Genomic DNA, 21,098 nt, shown 5'->3' on the forward strand with positions numbered 1-21,098 from the left:
TCCTCTCCCAGGCTGACAGCTACAGTGGGAGGGGCTGAGAACTCCCACTGATGTCTGCTGGGAGGGGGAAAGAAGTGGAGGGCCGGGTGGAACCTTAAGCACCGATCAGCGCTATGGAAGAAGGTACAAAGAGGCTATTTTTTTTAAATCACACATACACTGGACAACATAGCATTATCTAACAGAGGGGATTGGAGAGACTTTACACTGGTAATTTTTTATTTTTTTTTATGGTTACAAACACTTTAAAACCTTGCCCTTTAAAGTGGAACATTGGGTAATAAATAAAAAATAGGCAAACAGGCAGGATTTTTAATGTAGGAGACACGCCTTGTCCTCTTTTGTATTAAAACTACCTACCTGCTTGGACATGCAGCTCACTGTAAAAATTCAGCAATGCAGAAGTCAACAGAACTGATGTCATCCCTGCACAACCAATGAAAGGGGCCGGTGTTAAATACCCAGAAGCCGCTCGCTTAAATAGGTCAGCGAATGGCAGGGAGCACCAAGTTGTTGCATCATTGGAGCCAAGATTACTATAATTCCGCCTTAAGGGGCTCTGAAAGAGACAAAGGAATAAAGTTCCTGATCATGTGATTGGTTCATTGGTCACATGATCAGGACCCCTGCCCAGCGGCTCACCGATTGTAAATGGTGACTGGGAATTGTCAATGACCGCTCATTCCCTGTGCTGAGAGAGAGAGCAGCGAGCATGCACTTAGCAAAGAACAGTGGAGTGAGCTGATGGATATATGTGTGTAACCGTCGTTAAGACCCCCTCAGCGTGGGCAGGCAGATGTGCATCACAACTGCAGGAAGAGGCAGGGGCGGACTGACCATTCGGGCACTGCCCGAGGGCCCCATGCCACTAAGAGCCCTCATCAGGGTGGCCAGCCTTAATAAAATCAGGGACAGTATGTAAAAGTCAGTTTTTTTAAAAATCCCAAGATTATAGCTGCGCTGCCTCTCCAGTACCTTTCCAGTGTGTGCATTCACTGTGTGCGCGTGTGCAGTGTGCGCGTGTGCAGTGTGCGCGTGTGCAGTGTGCGCGTGTGCAGTGTGCGCGTGTGCAGTGTGCGCGTGTGCAGTGTGTGCGCGCGGGTGCGTGCGTGTGCGTGCGTGTGTGCGCGCGTGCACTGTGTGGCCCCATAATCTATTGCGGGGGGCACACTCTCCTATGGCCCAGGGGCTCCATAATCTCCTATTGCCCGGGGGCCCCATAAGTTGTCAGTCCGCCCCTGGGAAGAGGTTAAGAGTTTTACGTTACAGGACTATTTTAATCTCATTTTTAATAGGTGCATGATCTTTATTGTAGAGTTGAGATTTAGCACAAATACTAAAGTAGAACAAATCTGGTTTTGGTATAATTGGAAGGACCGACCAACATTCCTAATTTTTTTTCCCTTTCCATGTGACAAAGGAATTTACACAAGAAAATAAAGAAGCTTGTGTGTGTTTGAAGTTCATGCTCACAGCATGCAACATATTCAACAAAGCAGCATGTACACTCACTGAACAATTTGGATCCCTGTACTAATATTGGCCTGGCATCAGTGTGTCAGCAGAAATGGAGATTTATCAGACCAGACTACATTTCTGTAGTATTTAACTGTGCCCACTGCACCCTCAGGTTTCTGGCTGGTGGGAGTAGAATTAATGTGGTCTTCTGCATTTGTAGTCCAGTCCCTTCAAAGTTTGACATGTTGTGCATTCTGAGATGCTTTCTGCTCACCACAGTTGTAAAGAGCGGCCATCTCAGTTACCGGAGCATTTTTTGTCAGCTTGGAACCGGTCTAGCCATCGTCTTTATCAACTAAGCATTTCTGTTCGCAGAACTGCCTCTGCCACACTGGATGGTTGTTTTTTTTTTTTTACCCCATTCTGGGTAAACTCTGGATACTGTTGTGTATTAATATCCTAAAACTGCCTCTTTCAGCCAAGGTTCCATGGAATCCTAAGGTTCCAGAGGTTGTGAATATTTACTAGCGCTGTCATAATTATACTCTGTTGGATTGTGTCATTTGTTGCAAGACTTTCTTCTCTGTTGGAAGTCAATAAAGTGCATCTCTCTGGAAGAATTGGGTTGCTGCGAACGAGTACTTATAACTACGAATTATATACCCATATATATATTATATCACTACACTGGGTTTCTTGAGCTGTGGCTGGTTGACATTCCTTTTGATGGTGCCTCCATAGTTCCTGGGTCAGTGTTACTTGAAAGAGCCAGCTGCATGACACCAATGATCCTTTTAGCAATCTATAAGGTTGGTATGCTGACCACTACTTTAACCACTTCAGCTCCGGACCAATAAACACCTTAAGGACCAGAGGTCTTTTTCCAATTTCGCACTGCGCTGCTTTAACTGGTAATTGCGCGGTCATGCAATATTGCACCCAAACGAAATTTGCGTCCTTTTCTTCCCACAAATAGAGCTTTCTTTTGATGGTATTTGATTGCCTCTGCGATTTTTTTTTTTTTGCGATATAAATGGAAAAAGAGCGAAAATTTTGAAAAAAAAATATTTTCTTCTTTTTGTTATGAGAAAAATCGAATAAATAAATTTTAGTCATACATTGAGGGCAAAATTTATTCAGCCACATGTCTTTAGTAAAAAAAATGTCAATAAGCGTATATTTTTTGGTTTGCGCAAAAGTTATAGCGTCTACAAACTAGAGTACATTTTCTGGAATTTACACAGCTTTTAATTTATGACTGCCGATCTCATATCTTGAGGTGCTAAAATGGCAGGGCAGTACAAACCCCCCCCCCCAAATGAGCCCATTTTGGAAAGTAGACACCCCAAGGAAATTGCTGATGGGTATGTTGAGCCCATTGAATATTTTTTTTTTTGTCCTAAGGGATTGAATAATGACAAAAAAAAAAGTTGTCACTAAATGATATATTGCTCACACATGCCATGGTTATATGTGGAATTGCACCCCAAAATATATTCCCCTACTTCTCCCGAGTATGGGGATACCACATGTGTGGGACTTTTTGGGAGTCTAGTCGCGCACGGCACCCCGAAAACCAATCACCACCTTCAGGATTTCTAAGGGTGTAAATTTTTGAATTTACTCCTCACTACCTATCACAGTTTCGAAGGCCATAAAATGCCAAAATAGCACAAAACCCCCCAAAATTACCCCATTTTGGAAAGTAGACACCCCAAGCTATTTACTGAGAGGCATGTTGAGTCCATGGAATATTTTATATTTTGCCAAAAGTTGCGGGAATATTACAAACTTTTTTTTTTTGCACAAAGTTGTCACTAAATGATATATTGCTCACACATGCTATGGGCAGAAGTCAAATTACACCCCAAAATAAATTCTGCTGCTTCTCCCGAGTACAGGGATACCACATGTGGGGGACTTTTTGGGAGCCTAGCCACGTACGGGACCCCGAAAACCAAGCACTGCCTTCCGGATTTAAATATAAAATGCTACCAAAAAAACTGTTAGCGATCGCAGGGATCAGGCCTGACTCTGCGATCGCTGCAGTTATGTGTTTAGTGTTTTGTAAGTGACAGTGATCGATCGATACTGCACTTGGGTGGGCTGGGCAGAGGGGCAAAACGCAGGTGCAGTTTACTTTTACAACTGACACTGAATGCATTGATCAGTAAAGAAATGATCAATGCAATCAGTGACACTGTGACTGGGGGGGGGAGGGATCGGGGGGGGGGGGGGGTTTGTGTACCTGTGTGTACCTACATGTCAGTGTAGTGTTGGTGCACACTTACTATTAGTCTTCTCCTCGTAGTCCGGTCAAAAAGACCGCCCCGAGGAGAATGACATCAGTTCCTCCTTCCTGTGTAAACAATACACAGTGGGAGGAAGTTCGTCATTGGCCAGGAGCGATCCAGAGGGGGTGGCCAGAAACCAACGGCCATCCCCTCATCACGGATCGCTGCTGGAGGGAAACGGACCGCCGTTTTCAGCGGGAGGGGGTCCGATCGGACCCCCCACCCGCTGGAAGGCAGGCACGTACATCTACGTGCTTGTGCCTGCCTGTGCCATTCTGATGACGTATAATGGCAATACGGCGGTCCTTAAGTGGTTAAGGTGGCATTCTTCTCACTGACCACTAATGTAAGAGGTATTTTCCCACCTGCCCCAATTTGTTTGAGCAGCGGTTCCCCAAGACCGGAGAATGTATAGGTTCTTTCAGAACCAACACACTGAAAACCCTGCTAAATCTGGCAGCAACGGACGTGAAAAGCAATATGAGCTTAATTTCTGACTGCCATTGTTTTTGGCTTGTGTTACTATAAACTAGATTACCAAAAATATAGGGATGCCTGCCTTTACACGCACATGAACTTTAATGGCATCCCAGTCTTCGTCCGTAGGGTTTAATATTGCGTTGGCTCACCCTTCGCAGCTACAACAGCTTCAACTCTTCAAAGTTCATGAGTGTGTCTATAGGAATGTTTGACCATCCTTCCAGAAGCGCATTTGTGAGGTCAGGCACTGATCTTGGATGAGAAGACCTGGCTTTGTCATCTCGGCTCCAATTCATCCCAAATGTTCTATCTGGTTGAAGTCAGGACTCTCTGCAGGCCAGTCAAGTTCCCCCATCCCAAACTCGCAAGGTCCATAAAGACATGAATGAGCAAGTTTGGGGTGGAGGAACTTGAATGGCCTGCACAGAGTCCTGATCTCAACTCGAAAGAACACCTTTGGGATGAATTAGAGCGGAGACTGCGAGTCAGGCCTCCTAGTCCAAATGAGTGCCTAACCTCACAAATGCACTTCTGGAAGAGTCATAAAATATACCAATAGACACACTCCTAAACCTTGTGGACAGCCTTCCTAGAAGAGTTGAAGCTGTTAAAGCTGCAAAGGGTGGGCCAACTTAACACCGAAGCCTACAGAATAAGACTGGGATACCATTAAAGTTCATGTAGGAATAAAGGCAGGCGTCCCAATACTTTTGTTAATATAGTGTATGTGTTGTGCAGAGATTCTACTTGCATAGATCAGATGGTCAGGGGCGGACTGACCATTGGGCCACTCGGGCACTGCCCGAGGGCCCCATGCCACTAGGGGGCCCCACCAGGGTTGCCAGCCTCAGTAAAACCAGGGACAGTATGTAAAAATGTGTGCTTTTTTTTTTTACATCTGTCTCTGAAATGTCCCTTACCGACATCCTTTTGGTCTAAAAATCCTGATATTATAGCTGCCCCACCTCTCCAGTACCTTCTCAGCCAATAGAAACATGTCTGTTTGATTGTATACTGTGTTTGTGTCTACTGTGTGGCCCCATAATCTGATTGCCTGGGGGCCCCATAATCTTCTTTTGCCCGGGGGCCACATGAGTTGTCAGTCCGCCCCTGCAGATGGTCACTATGGCTAACAGAAATAGTTCCTCTTTTGGGCATTTGAGATAGAGATCCAGGGATTGCAAGAGGTTTCTTGAGCTGTGACTGACTGACCTCCCATTTTATGGTGCATAGTTCCAGGTCCAACGCCATTTGGCAGAGCCATCGACATAATGCCATTTCTTTTTGACTGTGGTTGCATGAAAGAAAATTGCATCATCCACAGCCTGTATAACATTTACCTTCAAACTAGCAGTGGCAGAAATCCTTAAGTATACAAAAGCCATGTCGTCAGCCGAAATATCTGAAGCTGCTGAAATATCTAAAGCTGATCCGAGGTTTGGTTGGTCTTTTATAGACCGTATGAGACACAATGACACTCACCTGCTGCTGTGGAATTCCAGACTGTAGGACGGTGTTAACAGTAATGTTAATATAATCCCCATAGTGAGGATGGTCAGATGGGACTGAGTGGACTTTCAGTAGGATAGACGTGTTCCTTTCTTTCACCAACTCCAAGAGTTCGGTTAGCCTGCAGATGGACTGGTTCCCAGCCACAGTGACGTCAATGGCAGGAAGGGAGCTGACAGTCCAGAAGGGGTCGTTCTAAAGTTCAGAGAAGCACAAAAGGAGGACAGTGAGGTACATTTTGAAAACAGAAGACAATGGATTGGCAAGATGCAGGAAAAAGGCCATCTACATCAAACTGGAACAACCATCCCTGAACAAGAATGGAACCTTTTTAATATCTCTACCTTGATGATTTGATAAAAAAAAAAAAACGTTTAGAACTGTTAATCAAGGGATTAACACCTACGCAGGCTTACTGACAAGGATGGAATTATGTAACTAGAAGAAGGTGGTTCCACAATTTATTTTCAAACCTCCCATCCTGCTCTTGTACAATCAACATCTGCATTTTCCATGGTATTTGGGTTAAGGGGTCGGTGCCACAATTTGAATGTGACCAACTACTACTACCCACAAGAAAATCATTTTAGATCAGGATAAAAATAATGAAACCTGATAACATAGCCCTATGCAAACATGAGGTTGTAGCCACTGATCCATTTATTCTGTGCCAATTCACAAGCACTGATCTCTCTCCTGTCCCCGTTGAAAGGGCGAGGGGAGGGATCAGCACTGTAAATCTCATGCAACTGCAGTGATGACCAATCACAGCGATCGCATGATACCCCAGCCAGTGTCCCTGTGTACCCAGCCTTCTTATGGATGATCAACCTGGCAGATTGGCCACTGAGGTCTGTATATCCAGTGAGGACACTGGGTTAATAAAGTGCCACCGATAGACATACAGTGGCAGATAAGTAGCTAAAGTGTATGTAAACCTTTACAATGAGCTACTCTTATTTGCTCATTTTTGGTCTCTATTATGAAGAGAAGAAAGGTAGGTGTCTGTATTCCTGTCCTAGGGTGAAAACACTGCGCTCCATACACACAGTACAGTGAGTGAGCCTTGTTACTCTGAGGCAAAAAGTGCGTTACTGGCCGGATCATTAGGTGAATATATAAGGAAAGAAAACCTAATAAAAAATAAAAATAAACGAAAACAGCGTTCACATCTAAGAATTGGTAAGTTGCAACATGTTTGCTTTTCAGTTTACTACTGTTTAAAGTATTGCTGCCCTCATTTGAAGAGAACCTATTCAACCACCTGCCTACAAGGGCACTTTCACCCCCTTCCTGACCAGACCAATCTTCAGCTTTAAGCGCTGTTGCACTTTAACCACTTAAGGACCACAAGGCTTTGCCCCCTTAATGACCATTCCATTTATCGCGATACGCCATTGTATGGCTTTAACTGACAATTGTGTATGTCCTTTTTCCCCTCAAATAGAGCTTTTGTTATTTTTTTCTTTATCGATTTAGGCCAATATGTATTCTTATACGTATTTTTGGCAAAAATAAAAAATTGCAATAAGCGTATATTGATTGGTTTGCACAAAGGTTATAGCATCTACAAAATAGGGGATAGATTTATGGCATTTTATTTTTATTTTTTTTAACTAGTAATGGCGGCAATCTGATTTTTTGCGTGACTGAGAAATTGCGGCGGACAGATCAGACACTTTTTTTGGGACCAATGACATTTATACAACGATCAGAACTAAAAATAGCCACCGATTACTGCATAAATGTCACTGGCAGGGAAGGGTCTAACACTAGGGGGCGATCAAAAGGTGTTCCCTATGGAGGTGTTTCTAAGACTACATACACACTATACAAACTTCTGTTGTCTGATTTCCTTTAGATTTACCGAAACTATGTAGAGTAAGGGGCCTGCCCGACTGCATAAAAATTGGAACTTAAAATGTGACCTCATATTATATAGTTTTGGTAAATCCAAAAGGAAAAAAATCAACTGTGGGGGGGAGTGTACTGACTAGAGGAGAGAGAGATCGCTGTTCCTGATCACTAGGAACAGCAGATGTCTCTACTCCCCTGTCAGAATGGGGATCAGTTTATGTTGACCAATCCCCATTCTGGCTCTGAGGAGAGATCGCGGTTGGCCGGCATCAACTCCGGCGTCGAGCCATGGGTGCGCGCCCCCTATCGCTCTTAAAGCGGCCAACCTACAACTACAGCGATTCGCCCAGGGGAGTCAACCTGCCACAGTATAATGACGGCGTCTGGTCGGCAAGCAGTGAAATGAAAATTGCGCGGTCATGCAACACTGTACCCATATAACATTTTTTGCATTTTTTTTTGTTTTTTTTGAGACAGCTTTTGGCATTTATTCATTTTTTTTGCTAAGCAACCATAAAAAGTTCCTGGTTTCTGTTAAAAGATTTTGCAAATAAGTAATTTTTCTTCTTTACTGATGGGTGCTGATGAGGCTGCCCTGATAATCAGTGTAAATGTCTCCTGTGATTGAACACAACTGATCACACAAGATCCATAGAAAGTACAGGCCGGCAACGCGACAGCTTCTACATAGAAAATATTTATTTGAGCATTACAATCAACCAAAAAGGATGACGCGTTTCGGCCTTAGGCCTTTATCAAAAGCAACTTGATGTTTTTTTAAGAAGGCCTAAACGCATCAGAATTTTTTGGATGATGTTATTGCTGTAATGCTCAAATATTTTCTATGGAGAAGCTGTTGAGTTGCTGGCCTGTACTTTCTATGGACCTTCTGTGAGCTTAATTAGCCAAAGCACCGACTACTCTACACACCAACTATACTATATAGTGTCTTTCCGCTATAGTGTGGTCAGAAAGTGGTTAAAAAAATAAATGGAGGGGGATGGCGCCAGGGACATTGTCAGTAAAGAAATAAACACATGGTCTTGTTACCTTCAAAAACCAATCCCCAGCGTTCAATCTCTCGAGGATGGTCCAATTAAGCATGGATGATGGTTCTGAAGCCAACTCAGGAAAGACTCGTTCGATGTTTGTGGTTCGTCGGAGGGTGCCATCGTGCATGAGAAATGGAATTCCGTCATGGCTGGAGGAAAGAACACAACACTTGTCATGGCCAGTTCACAAAATATTCTTTAGAGCCCAACTCCAGGCTCTGTGTTGTCCTGACACCGCCAGCCCTCCTTCCAAGACCCTGCCATCTTTAATTATAGCCTTCTTTTCCCTCTTCTCTCCAGAAAGTGGTGCAAATGAACCAGTTTGAATACTGTCACACCAACATCTACGGATTCTGAACAAGCAGTAAAAGCGCTTAAAAATAAAAGCCCTCTGCAGCTATAGTGAATAAATATATCTTCCAGGTTTACAACAGAGGCACAGAAATCTCATCTATTTTCTTTTTATGTTATATTGCAACAAAATCTTGTCGCCAGGCCGAACAACAAAGTTCAGGCGTATGGTGCCTTTCGGGATTATATGTAGGAGACCCAACATGGGATCTGGGCAATTCGCTGTGGACAGCAGCTCCTACTGAAAACTATGGGAGGGCTCTGTTCACACTGCCACAACTTGGGACCCGACTTGTAAGTCTTAAGACTTCAGTAGTGGTCCCTACTGAAGTCACTCCGACGTTATTAAATGTTCCAATACTACTTCAAGACGACTTCTAGCCGACTTGTGCCCATAGACTTTGATGGAAGTCGGATCTTCATGTATATTGATGTGATTGGAATACAACATTACAGGAAGATTACCCAAGCATTTCCCGAAAGTCTCTGCAAAGTCACACCACGTAGTACTCAAGTAGCCACAAAGTTGCCTGGCAAAGTCGCACCATAAGGCAGTGTGAACCAAGCCTGACAGTTTTGGCAGCTAATCAAGGGCACTTGCATGTAATCGCTCAAAGTGACTACCTGTGGGTGACCCCCGCTGCCATTCCCGGGCTCACCTGTTCTCCCAGTTCTCTCCTAATCTATCAGGGAGCATGGGACTGTGTTAAAGAGGAACTTCAGCCTTTCCTCTCCCATTTTATTTCCCCTCTGCTTACCTAATATACTGTGTTCTGCACAGGATACTCACCTAGCCAGCGGATCCCCATTGTCGAGCTGCTTGGATCCTCCCTCTCTACAGCCACTGCCAGCCCACAATCCATTCCCCTTACTGAATAGAACTGAAGTCATGCATCCCAGGGGGCAACAAGTAATTTGCCTAGGCAAATTATGGAAGTTGGGGGGACGGGCTGAGCCTTTAAAAAAAAAAAAAAAAAAAAAAACAGTAAACAAACAGAAGGTCAGCTTTAAGCTGTGGCCACCCACAGAGGAGATGGAGGAACAGTATTTCCCTGATCTCCTCTGAAGATGACGGAAGCAACAAGGAATTTAAGTCACTTCCGGTTTCAGTGTTGTCTTTTCCTGGACCATTGATCAGATGCTTTGAAGAGCAGGGAAAATATATGTCTCCATGCAGAGTACTTGTTACTGTCCAAAGTTCAATGGAAAAAAAATAAAATAAAAAAAAGTAGGTGTAATAAAAATAATTTTTTTTTTTCAAAAAACACCCAACCCCCTGTGCACATGCAAATGTGCATGTAGGTCTAGCACGCATATGTAAACAGTGAATGAACCATGAATATTGGAGTGTGGCAATAATACTAGCCAAAGCTCACGCTTAACTCTAAATTGGTAACCTGTAAAGACTTTAAAAGCGTCACATATGGACATTTTTAGGTATCAGTCTACCATTTCACAGGCATGAGCAGTTTGAAATCTTGAATTGTTTGGTATCAGTAGATTAGCTTCTCTGGAAAGCAAACGACCACAGATGGATCAAAATGTGTCTGATCCCTGCTGAACCGGCTGCATTTTGAGCCACCTATACCCAGCCTAACACGTCTTCCTCTTTCTTATATTGGGGAAGGGGTGGTGGGAGTTGTGAGAGGGATTAGACGTTTACAGAGGAAAATAAAACCATTTGAAATGTTCTGTATTTTTAGTCCGATAGCTACCATATCCAAGGACTAAAACTGCAATATTTAAAATTTTTGTTCTTGGGTTTAGATTTCCTTTAACCACTTCACCTCCATACAATATATGCCAGCACCCCCCCCCCCCCCCCCTTATGACCAGGCCATTTTTTGCAATACGGCACTGCGTTGCTTTAAACCCTTAAGGACCAGGCCTATTTCTGACATTTGTTTACAAGTTAAAATCAGTATTTTGTTTCTAGAAAATTACTTAGAACCCCCAAACAGTCTATCTATATATATCTATATATATCTATATATATCTATATATATCTATATATCTCTCTAAAATATATATATCTAGACTTTGGAGAATAAAATGGCAGTCATTGCAATATTTTATGCCACGCTGTATTTGTGCAGGGGTCTTTCAAACACTTCACTCAATTAAAAAAAATAAAAAATAAAGTTAGTCCAATTTTTTTTGTATATTGTGAAAGATATTGTTACGCTGAGTAGATAGATGCCAAACATTTTATGGTTTAAAATTGTGCACCCGCATGGAATGGGGACAAACTATGATACTCAAAAATCTCCGAAGGCGACGCTTGAAATTTTTTTTTTTTTTTTTTTAAACAATTACAGTTACAGAGCTGGTTTGCTAGAATTATTACTCCAACGATTGCAGCAATACCTCACGTGTGATTTGAACACTGTTTACAAATACGTGGGGACAGGGGCGCCCCTCCACTGCACTTAAAGGTATTCAAAGCGCCAAAATCAGCATGTTTGAATACTGTTTTTTTTTAAATCCGTGCTGTTGGAAGCCGAGTAAACTACAGGTTACTACATCAGACCGAAGCCAATTACGGCTTTTTCCAGATCTCCGGACAGCCGGCGGACGTGATGGCTGGTTGCTCGGGTCTCCTAGTGGGATGGGAGAACGGGTGGAGTGGCAAAAGGCAGCCGGAGGGGGGTGAGGGGGACGTGATAACAGGCAAGTAGTTGCTTAGCCACATCGGTTGCCATCACTTGAAAGCCGACTGCCATCTCTAAAAATCATTACAGGGGCAAATCCTGCAGCCATCACCCTGGTACAAACACTTCCTCAAAAGGACGTACAGGTACGTTGTTGTCCGGGAAGTGGTCAACTGACAATTGCGCGGTCATACCACGCTGTACACAAACATTTGTGTTATTTTTTTTACCCACAAATAGAGCTTTCTTTTTATTTGTTCACCCCTGTGATTTATATTCCCTGTGCTATAAAACAAAAAATCCCTTTACTTTCTGCTATAAAACATATCCAATAAAAAACAAAAATCTGAAATTCGAATTTTGGCAAACATGTATTCTGCTACATATTAATAAAAAAAAACAAAAAAAAAAAAAACACACCAATAAGTGTTTATGGATTGGTTTGCGCTAAAGTTATAGCGTCTACAAACTATGGGATATATTTATGGAATTTTTACTTATTTTTTACTAGTAACGGCAGCGATCAGTGACTTATGGTGGGACTGTGATATTTTGGTGGACAAATTGTACACCAACACTTTTGACAGTTTTTTTTGACCAGTGACATGAATACAGTGATCAGTGCTAAAAATATGCACTGTCACCACACTGACACTGGCTGGGAAGGGGTTAAGATCAGGGGGGGATCAAAGGGTTAACCGTGTGCCTAGCCAGTGCTTGTGTACTATGGGGGGAGGTGTTTTTACTATGGGAAGGCCTTAATCCATTTCCTGCTTTGCAGAAACACAGGATCAATGCCTTCCCTACTGACAGGCAGATCGCCACCCTGTCTCTCTGCCTAATGATTGGTGGGTGCCGGCGGACATCACGTCCACGGTACCTTCAGATCAACTCCTGCTGTGTATAATCACATCAGAAGCGAGTCGGTGGCGGCAGCATACATGTGCGCCCTAGACCTGGAAGTGCAGGATCATGTACTAGGTATGTGATTCTGTGCAGTAGAGCCGCCATATATGTAAGTTATATGGTCGACAATTGGTTAAGGGAAGAGTGTGAGGCTGTAAGTGCAGTGGGTGGCCATGCTAGCACTTTCCATTCTAGAGAGATGGGATAGATAGGATATTTAGCTAACCACTTTATGACGGGCCTCTTTTTTTAAATGTGGTGTTTACACGTGAAAAACTTTTTTTTGGGCTAGAAAATTATAAAAATTAAAATTAGACTTTTTTTTTCCCCTAACCCCCTAGAGAATAAAAAGGTGGACGTTTCAATACCTTTTGTCACACCGTATTTGCGCAGCGGTCTAACAAGCGCACGTTTTAAAAAAAATAAAATAAAATATACTTTTTTGAAAAAAAATAAATAAAAATAAGACAACTGGCCAATTTTTTTTTTTTTAGATTGTGAAATATTTTACGCTGAGTAAATTGATACTAAACATGTCCCACTTAAAAATTGCGCCTGCTCGTGGAATGGCGACAAACGTTTACCCTTAAAAACCTCCATAGGCAACATTTAAAAAAAATCTACAGGTTGCATGTTTTGCATTACAGAGGACGCCTAGGGCTAAAAATATTGCTCTCGATTTACCGTTCATGGCGATACCTCACATGTGTGGTTTAAACACTGTTTTCATATGCAGGCGCTACTCACGTATGTGTTCGCTTCTGCACACGAGCTCGCCGGGATGAGGCACGTTTAAAAAAAAATTTTTCTTTTTTTTTTTTACACTGTTTGTTCCTATTACAAGGAATGTAAACATCCCCTGTAATAGAAAAAAAGCATGACAGGACCTCTTAAATATGAGATCTGGGGTCAAAAAGACCTCAGATCTCATATTTACACTAAAATGCAATACAAAAAATAAATACATTTGTAATTTAAAAAAAAATTAAAATGGCCCTTTAAGAGTTATGGGTGGAAGTGAAGTTATGACGTCGCTTCCGCCCTGCAATGTCATGGAGATGGGTGGCCACCTTCCCCTCATGCCCGACTCCATGCACAGCACTGAGAAGGATCCGATCGTCTCCACCGCTGTTGACGGCTCCAGTAAGCGGCTGAGGGCACCGGATCATGGCGGGAGGGGGGGGGGGCCCTCTCCCACCAGCGATAAAAGTGATCTTGCGGCGAATCTGCCGCAGAGACCACTTTTATGGTGTACTGGACCGCCGGCCAAACACGGGGATACTGGGGTTATGGCAGCTAGCTACTGCCACATCAACCATATCCATCCCCAAAGTAGTGACGTACATTGGCATGCGGCGGTCCGGAAGTGGCTAAACATCGGTGTGCCATGACCTGTGCGTCTGTAAAGACTGGAAAGGATTGATATATAGATCTATTTGTACTTCCTTACCTTACCATGACATCTGCCTCCAGGCCGTAAGTTTTATGTTCCAGCGCCTTTTTAAAAGACAACATTGTGTTTTCCGGTGCAAGCTGAAATGAAAAACATTACTATTATTAATAAAACATATATAAACCCTAAATATTCTATCATTTAGTCTATTAAATATACCTCTGACAATATGCCACTACCCGTGCCTCTGCTCACTGTTACCAGTCTCACTGTTCCCAGCCATCTCTGACTTCAAAATACCTTCCCGTGTGTTAGAGATGAGGGGGGGGGGGGGGGGGGGGGGGTTTCTGCTGCCCTAACGCACTCCCATTCCCAAGGTGACAGCGTTGCTCCTCCATAGATATAGCGCAGAGAGTGAGCGCTGTCATTGTAGAACAGAAAGTGTGTTACTGTGAACTGACCCCACCGATCTGTCAGAAATCCAGTGTGCGCCCAACATCTTGATAGAGCCGACAACTTTCATCTCCTGCACTTAAATTTCAAACACTAGTCTAAGCACTGACTGCTAGACTACAGAAGTCTGCCCACCCCCACCCCTCTCTGCACTTCCCTCTGCTGCCTTGACTCATAAGATAAGAGCCTGACCACACACTGGAGGAGATTTACTAAAACGGGTGCACACAGAATCTGGTGCAGCTGTGCCTCGTAACCAATCAGCTTCCAGGTTTTATTTGCAAAGCTATAGGCCCCTTTCACACATGTGGACATTATGTCCGTATTTCATCTATCCGTTTGCAGATGAAATACGGACATACATGCATTCCTATGGGATAGCGGGTGTCTGCGGATGAACATCCGCAGACACCCGCTACCGTCCGCCTCCGCTATTGTCCGATTCTGCAGACGGAGGAAAATCCTATTTTTCGATCCGTCTGCAGAGCGGATCGGATGAACACGGACAGACAGTCCGTGTTCATCAGATCCCCCATAGGGGAGAGCGGAGAGCTGACAGGGCGTTACCAGGGACAACGGAGCGATCCCCGCTGAGCAAGTGGATCATCATGGGACGGGTCATTACTGATCCATCCCGTATGAAAGGGGCCTAATTGAACCAGCTGAAGTTGGAAACTGATTGGTTACTAGGCACAGCTGCACCAGATTCTGTGTACACCAATTTTAATAAATTTCCCCCCACTGTGTGTAGGGAAAGATCTTGGGAAATGTACAAACCCAAATTCCATAAAAGTTGGGACTCTGTGTAAAATCTATATAAAAGCAAAAATGCAATGATTTGAAAATCTCATAAACCCATATTTTATTCACAAGAGAAAATGGAAAACTTATCAAATGTTTAAACTGAGAACGTTTTAAGAAAAAATAAGGTAACTGAAATTGGTGGCGACACGTCTCAAAGAAATTGGGACAGGGCAACAAAAAACTGGCAAAGAAAATGGAACAAGGAAGAGCTGGAGGAGCACTTGCAACTAATGGGGTTTATTGGCAACAGGTCAGTAACATGATTGGCTGTAAAAAGAGCATCTTAGAGAGTCAGAGTGTCTCAAATAAAAATGGACAGATGTTCCCCAATCTCTGAAAAGCTGTGTTTAAAATGTTACATTTCAGAATAATGTTCCTCAATGTAAAATTGCAAAGACTTTAAATACACAGTACCATCATCTACAGTACATGATATTGTCAAAATATTCCAAGAATCTTGAAGAATTTGTGTGCAAGGGAAAAGGCTGAACCAGTACTTGCAGCTGCATTAAAAACCAGGTATGATTCTGTGAATGACATGACTGCAGGCTGAGGAATATTTACAAAAATCACTGTCTAAACACAAATCACCACGCCATCCAAAAATGCAAGATAACGTTCTATAATGAAAATAAGAAACCATATCTGAACATGAATCAGAAACGCTGCCGTCTTCTCCGAGCCAAAACTCACTTACAATCATCTGTTGCAAAGTGCAAAACTGTTCTGTGGTCAAATTGAAATGTGACACTTTTCGGGAACCATGGAGGCAGCGTCCTCCGGACTACAGCCTGCATCTCTGATGGCATGAGGAGGGATGCATTAGAGTGTATGGAATGGGCTTGCACATCTGGAAGGGCATCATCAATGCTGAAAGATATATCCAAGATAGAGCACCATAATGCTGCAATCCAGACCATGTCTTTTTTCAGGGAAGGCCTGGAATATGTCATGAGGACAATGATGTCACAGGTGTATTAATAAAAGCGGTTTCACGCTAAATGAAAAAGAAAAATGAATGGGACAGAGAGGGAGAGAGCGTAGGGTAGGGTCATGCCTACACAAATTCTTACCAACATCTTGTTTTAGATAAAACATGTTAAGATTTACCTAAACATCCTATGGCCCCAGTCTAGTTTGGTATGCATATCAATACACCATACAATGTCCTGCCATCAAATTCAAACAAATATGCCATTTGCAGTTGAAGTTGTGGACGGCCATTCTTCATCTACATACGTCTCTGGATTTATCGGGGCTCCGTGTTCTCACAAAATAAGAAAATTACTTGAGATCATCTTTTTTTAGCTGGATCTTGCCACAGCTGGGAACGGGAGAAACGTCTATCTGACCGACATGCCACAATATTGTTCCCGAGATTTTTCTGGCATCGAGTGATGCTAAGAGACTTTGTTTAAAATGCATCTAACATTCCAGGGAAAAACTACTTTTTTCACGTATTCCGTCTCTCCGCAGCTGAACAGACTGCCTTTAACAGGCCATCTACTTGCTCTAAAGACAATTTGTATTTAGAGGGCGCACCTTCCACACCTTCCTCCTCTTCCTCTGAATCTTCCTTTGAACGAGGGGAGGAATGTCCCCTCTTGGGAAGGAGGACCTGCTTCAGCCTCCATCGCCGGGAAGAATTGTGAGCCCTGAGAGGTTTGTGAGGTAGATAGATAACTCCCTCTCCCCCTGGAGCACTCCCTCTTTACCATCAGATTTTTTTGTTTTTTTACTTTAATTTTACTGGATTGTAAAATAGAGTGAGTGGACTATGCATGCAACCATCGCTATTGATAAAGTTAACGTTTTTGTGATATCTGCACATGGTGTGCTGTCAGTCGTAACTCATACAGCCTTTCCCTGCAAATACCAAAAATAGCCAGTGGTTAGTGATTATTTTAGGACTTCAGCATGACAAGCTACAGTTAGTCATTATCACCAGTAGAGGGCTCCAGAGACCTGCATCTGCATATTTCAGGTGACTCCGCTTCATATATAGCTTATAAAAGCCTTTCTCCATCAGGATTCCGTGGAAAGCTAGCATTCCCCCACAAATATTCTAGAGCAATAGCAGAGTCTTTTTCCCACCTGTATAACTTGGGCACTCTTGTCACTCAGTAGAGCCAGCAACATGGAATCAGTGTAGTCCCTCCTCTTGACTCTCAGCTAAGTAACCACCACCGACATCTATGAACTTTTTAGCTGCAGTTGAAGGGGCATTCCTGCTACTGATTCCCAGTGTAAGATAAACTTACAAATGACAACCAACCCAACCTATAACTAGCATTTGCAGCAAGGAACACATGGAAGAAAAAAAAATCCCGGCTCACTTACCAGCCAATCTGCAACAAACCGAATTTACCCAGTAAGTTCACATTAAAGTGGTTGTATACCCACTGACACTTTTTTTTTTTTAATACCCCTGTAAGGCAAAAGGCATAATGAGCTCATTATGAAATACTCACCTTAGAACGAGGCGTCGGTAACTCACCTGGTCCACGCCGAGGGAGATGACATGTTGCCTCAGCGTGTCTTCCGGGTATTGCGGCTCCAGCACTGAGTGGCTGGAGCCGCAATGTCGTCACTCCCACGCACGCGCGCGGGAGACTTCTTTCCGGCAAGGTCCGGAATCTGCCGGGCTTTCAGCTGAGAATCCCCCTGAGTGCATGCACCGCTGCAGTCAGCGGCTCATTGCATGGGGAATATACCGTATTGGTTTAGGAGATTTTTTTTTTAACCTACAGGTAAGCCTTATTATATGCTTACCTGTAGGTACAAGATTAAAAATAGACTATACAACAGCTTTAAGGTCACACACACACACTGGATGTTAAAATAACATTGAAAAACTCACTGCAAAGCTACTGACTTTTTTATAACTTACACACACATGTCCCAGAAGGCAACGGGGCCGCTCGCTGAAGAGGAGGAAGCGCCGCGGAATAGGAAGAGGCAGATTAGGAAGACTGCCTAGCAATAGCGGTTTCAGGCAAGTTAAAAAAATTATATATATTTTTTTTAAGAATATTAATGGCATTTATTTTAGGGTGGCCCTCCACTTTGTTTTTGCAATAGTGTTTTTCCACATTAGCGTTTTAGCTTTTTTTGTTGAAGAATATTTTCATTTTTTTTCAATGGAGCAAACATTAAAAAAAGCTGGCGAGCGACGTTTCTGAGCGTTTATCGACGTTTATCAACTTTAGAGCATTTTTACAGCTGAAAAACGTCTCTCAGAACCCACTCTTTTTTTACTGCTAAAAAAACGCCACTGCCCAAAACTGCTGATAACAGCCTATATATTTCATATACACATAGGATAACATGACGGCGAGTTTGATGACTGTAAAAAAAAAAAAACATCTGCAGCCAAAAACAGCTGCTGTAAAAACTTCAAAAAACCTCCAGTGTGCATGAGGCCTAAAACCAAGGCTTTTCACTTGCACACATTTGCAAATACGTAAGTTGCAGAAGCCACGGCACCCCAGTATTATCTGCAGAGTCTTAAGTTTAAAATTTTGAGAGTCTCCCGAGTTGGAGCACAGAATATAATAATTGATAGATTAAAGTGGACCTTCAGTCATTTTTTCACTGTTCCAGCTATTAAATCTTCTGCCCTTGTTGTTTTAACTTTGGATAGTAAAACTTTTTTCTTCTTCCAGTAAATCCCTCATACAGCCCACTTCCTGTTTCTTGTCAAGAAAAACAAAACAAACAAAAAAAGCCCAGGCTTATGACATTATGCACTCTTGTGAGTTTGCCAGGAAGGGCAAATTACCAACAGCACATGGAAGGGTGACGCAAGGAAAAAAAAAAATCCTAGCTCACTTACCAGCCAGCCTGCAACAAACCAAAATTACCCTGCAACAATTCACATTAAAACCAAGAGGTTTAGTTTGCACACATTTGCAAATACATGAGTAGGCGGCAGAGGACATGTCAGGGCACCTCAGTGTACTGCGGTCCTACCTATAACTTTGAAATAGTTACATAGTAACCTAAAGGTTGAAAAAAAAAAAAAAAAAGACACAAGTCCATCACGTCTAACCTATGTGTGTGATTATATGTCAGTATTACATTGTATATCCCTGTATGTTGTGGTCGTTCAGGTGCTTATCTAATAGCTTCTTGAAACTATCGATGCCCCCGCTGAGACCACCGCCTGTGGAAGGGAATTCCACATCCTTGCCACTCTTACAGTAAAGAACCCTCTACGTAGTTTAAGGTTAAACCTATTTTCTTCTAATTTTAATGAGTGGCCACGAGTCTTGTTAAACTTCCTTCCGCAAAAAAGTTTTATCCCTATTGTAGGGTCACCAGTACAGAATTTGTATATTGAAATCATATCCCTTCTCAAGCGTCTCTTCTCCAGAGAGAATAAGTTCAGCGCTCGCAACCTTTCCTCATAACTTACATCCTCCAGACCCTTTATTAGCTTTGTTGCCCTTCTCTGTACTCACTCCATTTCCAGTACATCCTTCCTGAGGACTGGTGCCCAGAACTGGACAGCATACTCCAGGTGCGGCCGGACCAGAGTCTTGTAGAGCGGGAGAATTATCGTTTTATCTCTGGAGTTGATCCCCTTTTTAATGCATGCCAATATTCTGTTGCCAAGCTGCTGCTAACGAAGCCATCGCATGCCATTGCTGAGCCTATCATCTACAAGGACCCCCAGGTCCTTTTCCATCCTAGATTACCCCAAAGGTTCTCCCCCCAGTGTATAGATTGCATTCATATTTTTACTACCCAAATGCATTCTTTTCTACATTAAACCTCATTTGCCATGTAGTTGCCCACCCCATTCATTTGTTCAGATCTTCTTGCAAGGTTTCCACATCCTGCAGGGAAGTTGCTTAGCTTAGTATCGTCCGCAAATACAGAGACTGTCTCCCCTTCTATGTGCTCCTTGTTGCAAATGCCAGTAATAGGTCGGGTGATTGTCATTTGTTTTATACTGTTGGTAATTGGATGCACTGGAAACCTTTGCTGCCATTGTTCGATTGCTGGCTGTACAGTACATCCCTGTACATTTAAGGAGGGGTGAGCTCCTTCCAGGTATACCTGTCTCTAATCTATCAAACATTATAAATGTGCTCCAACTCAGGAGTCTAAAAATTATAGAGTTAGGTTTGCAGTACACTGGGTTGCCATGACGTGGCCACTGCAGCTGTATGTGCAAATGTACCTGCATGTATTTGCAAATGTGTGCAAACTAAACACCTTAGTTTTAACGTGAACTGACAGGACAATATGGTATGTTGCAGGCTTACTGGTAAGTGAGCTGGGAATTTTTGGTTGTTTTCTCACAAGGGACAATCTTCCTCCTTGTACTCAACGCCAGTGTAGAGGTGATCCTTCTGCAGTGATCCCCAATGCAAAAAGGCACTCCATTGACTGCCAATGTAAAGTGGTACTTCACGGAACTCCAATGAAAGTGGGCCATTCTGTCCTCACTGCCAATGTAAAGCAACCCTTCTACTGTTTCAATATATACAAGGCAAACATGGATCACCAAGTAACCGGGCCCCCCCCTCCCCACCGACCGGCAATGGAAGGGGCCCCCCCCTCCCCACCGACCGGCAATGGAAGGGGCCCCCCCCTCCCCACCGACCGGCAATGGAAGGGGCCCCCCCTCCCCACCGACCGGCAATGGAAGGGGCCCCCCCTCCCCACCGACCGGCAATGGAAGGGGCCCCCCCTCCCCACCGACCGGCAATGGAAGGGGCCCCCCCTCCCCACCGACCGGCAATGGAAGGGGCCCCCCCTCCCCACCGACCGGCAATGGAAGGGGCCCCCCCTCCCCACCGACCGGCAATGGAAGGGGCCCCCCCTCCCCACCGACCAGCAATGGAAGGGCCCCCCCTCCCCACCGACCAGCAATGGAAGG

At 43.6% G+C, this 21,098-nt stretch overlaps 1 protein-coding gene across 7 annotated transcripts in view; it reads right to left on the bottom strand.

Moving 5' to 3' along the window:
• The window catches only part of GDPD5 (glycerophosphodiester phosphodiesterase domain containing 5), a 333,808-nt gene that overhangs the window by 40,149 nt on the left and 272,561 nt on the right, over positions 1–21,098 (bottom strand). For all 7 annotated transcript variants that reach the window (XM_077451455.1, XM_077451453.1, XM_077451454.1 and 4 more), the window contains 3 exons: positions 14,009–14,091; positions 8,649–8,799; positions 5,715–5,936 (listed from right to left, as the gene is read on the bottom strand). In XM_077451455.1, coding sequence (XP_077307581.1) covers positions 5,715–5,936; positions 8,649–8,799; positions 14,009–14,091 — 456 coding nt within the window. The remainder of the gene's footprint in view (positions 1–5,714; positions 5,937–8,648; positions 8,800–14,008; positions 14,092–21,098) is intronic.

This window comes from Lithobates pipiens, unplaced genomic scaffold (assembly GCF_037356315.1).
Source record: "Lithobates pipiens isolate NorthernLeopardFrog02 unplaced genomic scaffold, aLitPip1_a1.2 Scaffold_23, whole genome shotgun sequence".
NCBI lineage: Eukaryota > Metazoa > Chordata > Amphibia > Anura > Ranidae > Lithobates > Lithobates pipiens.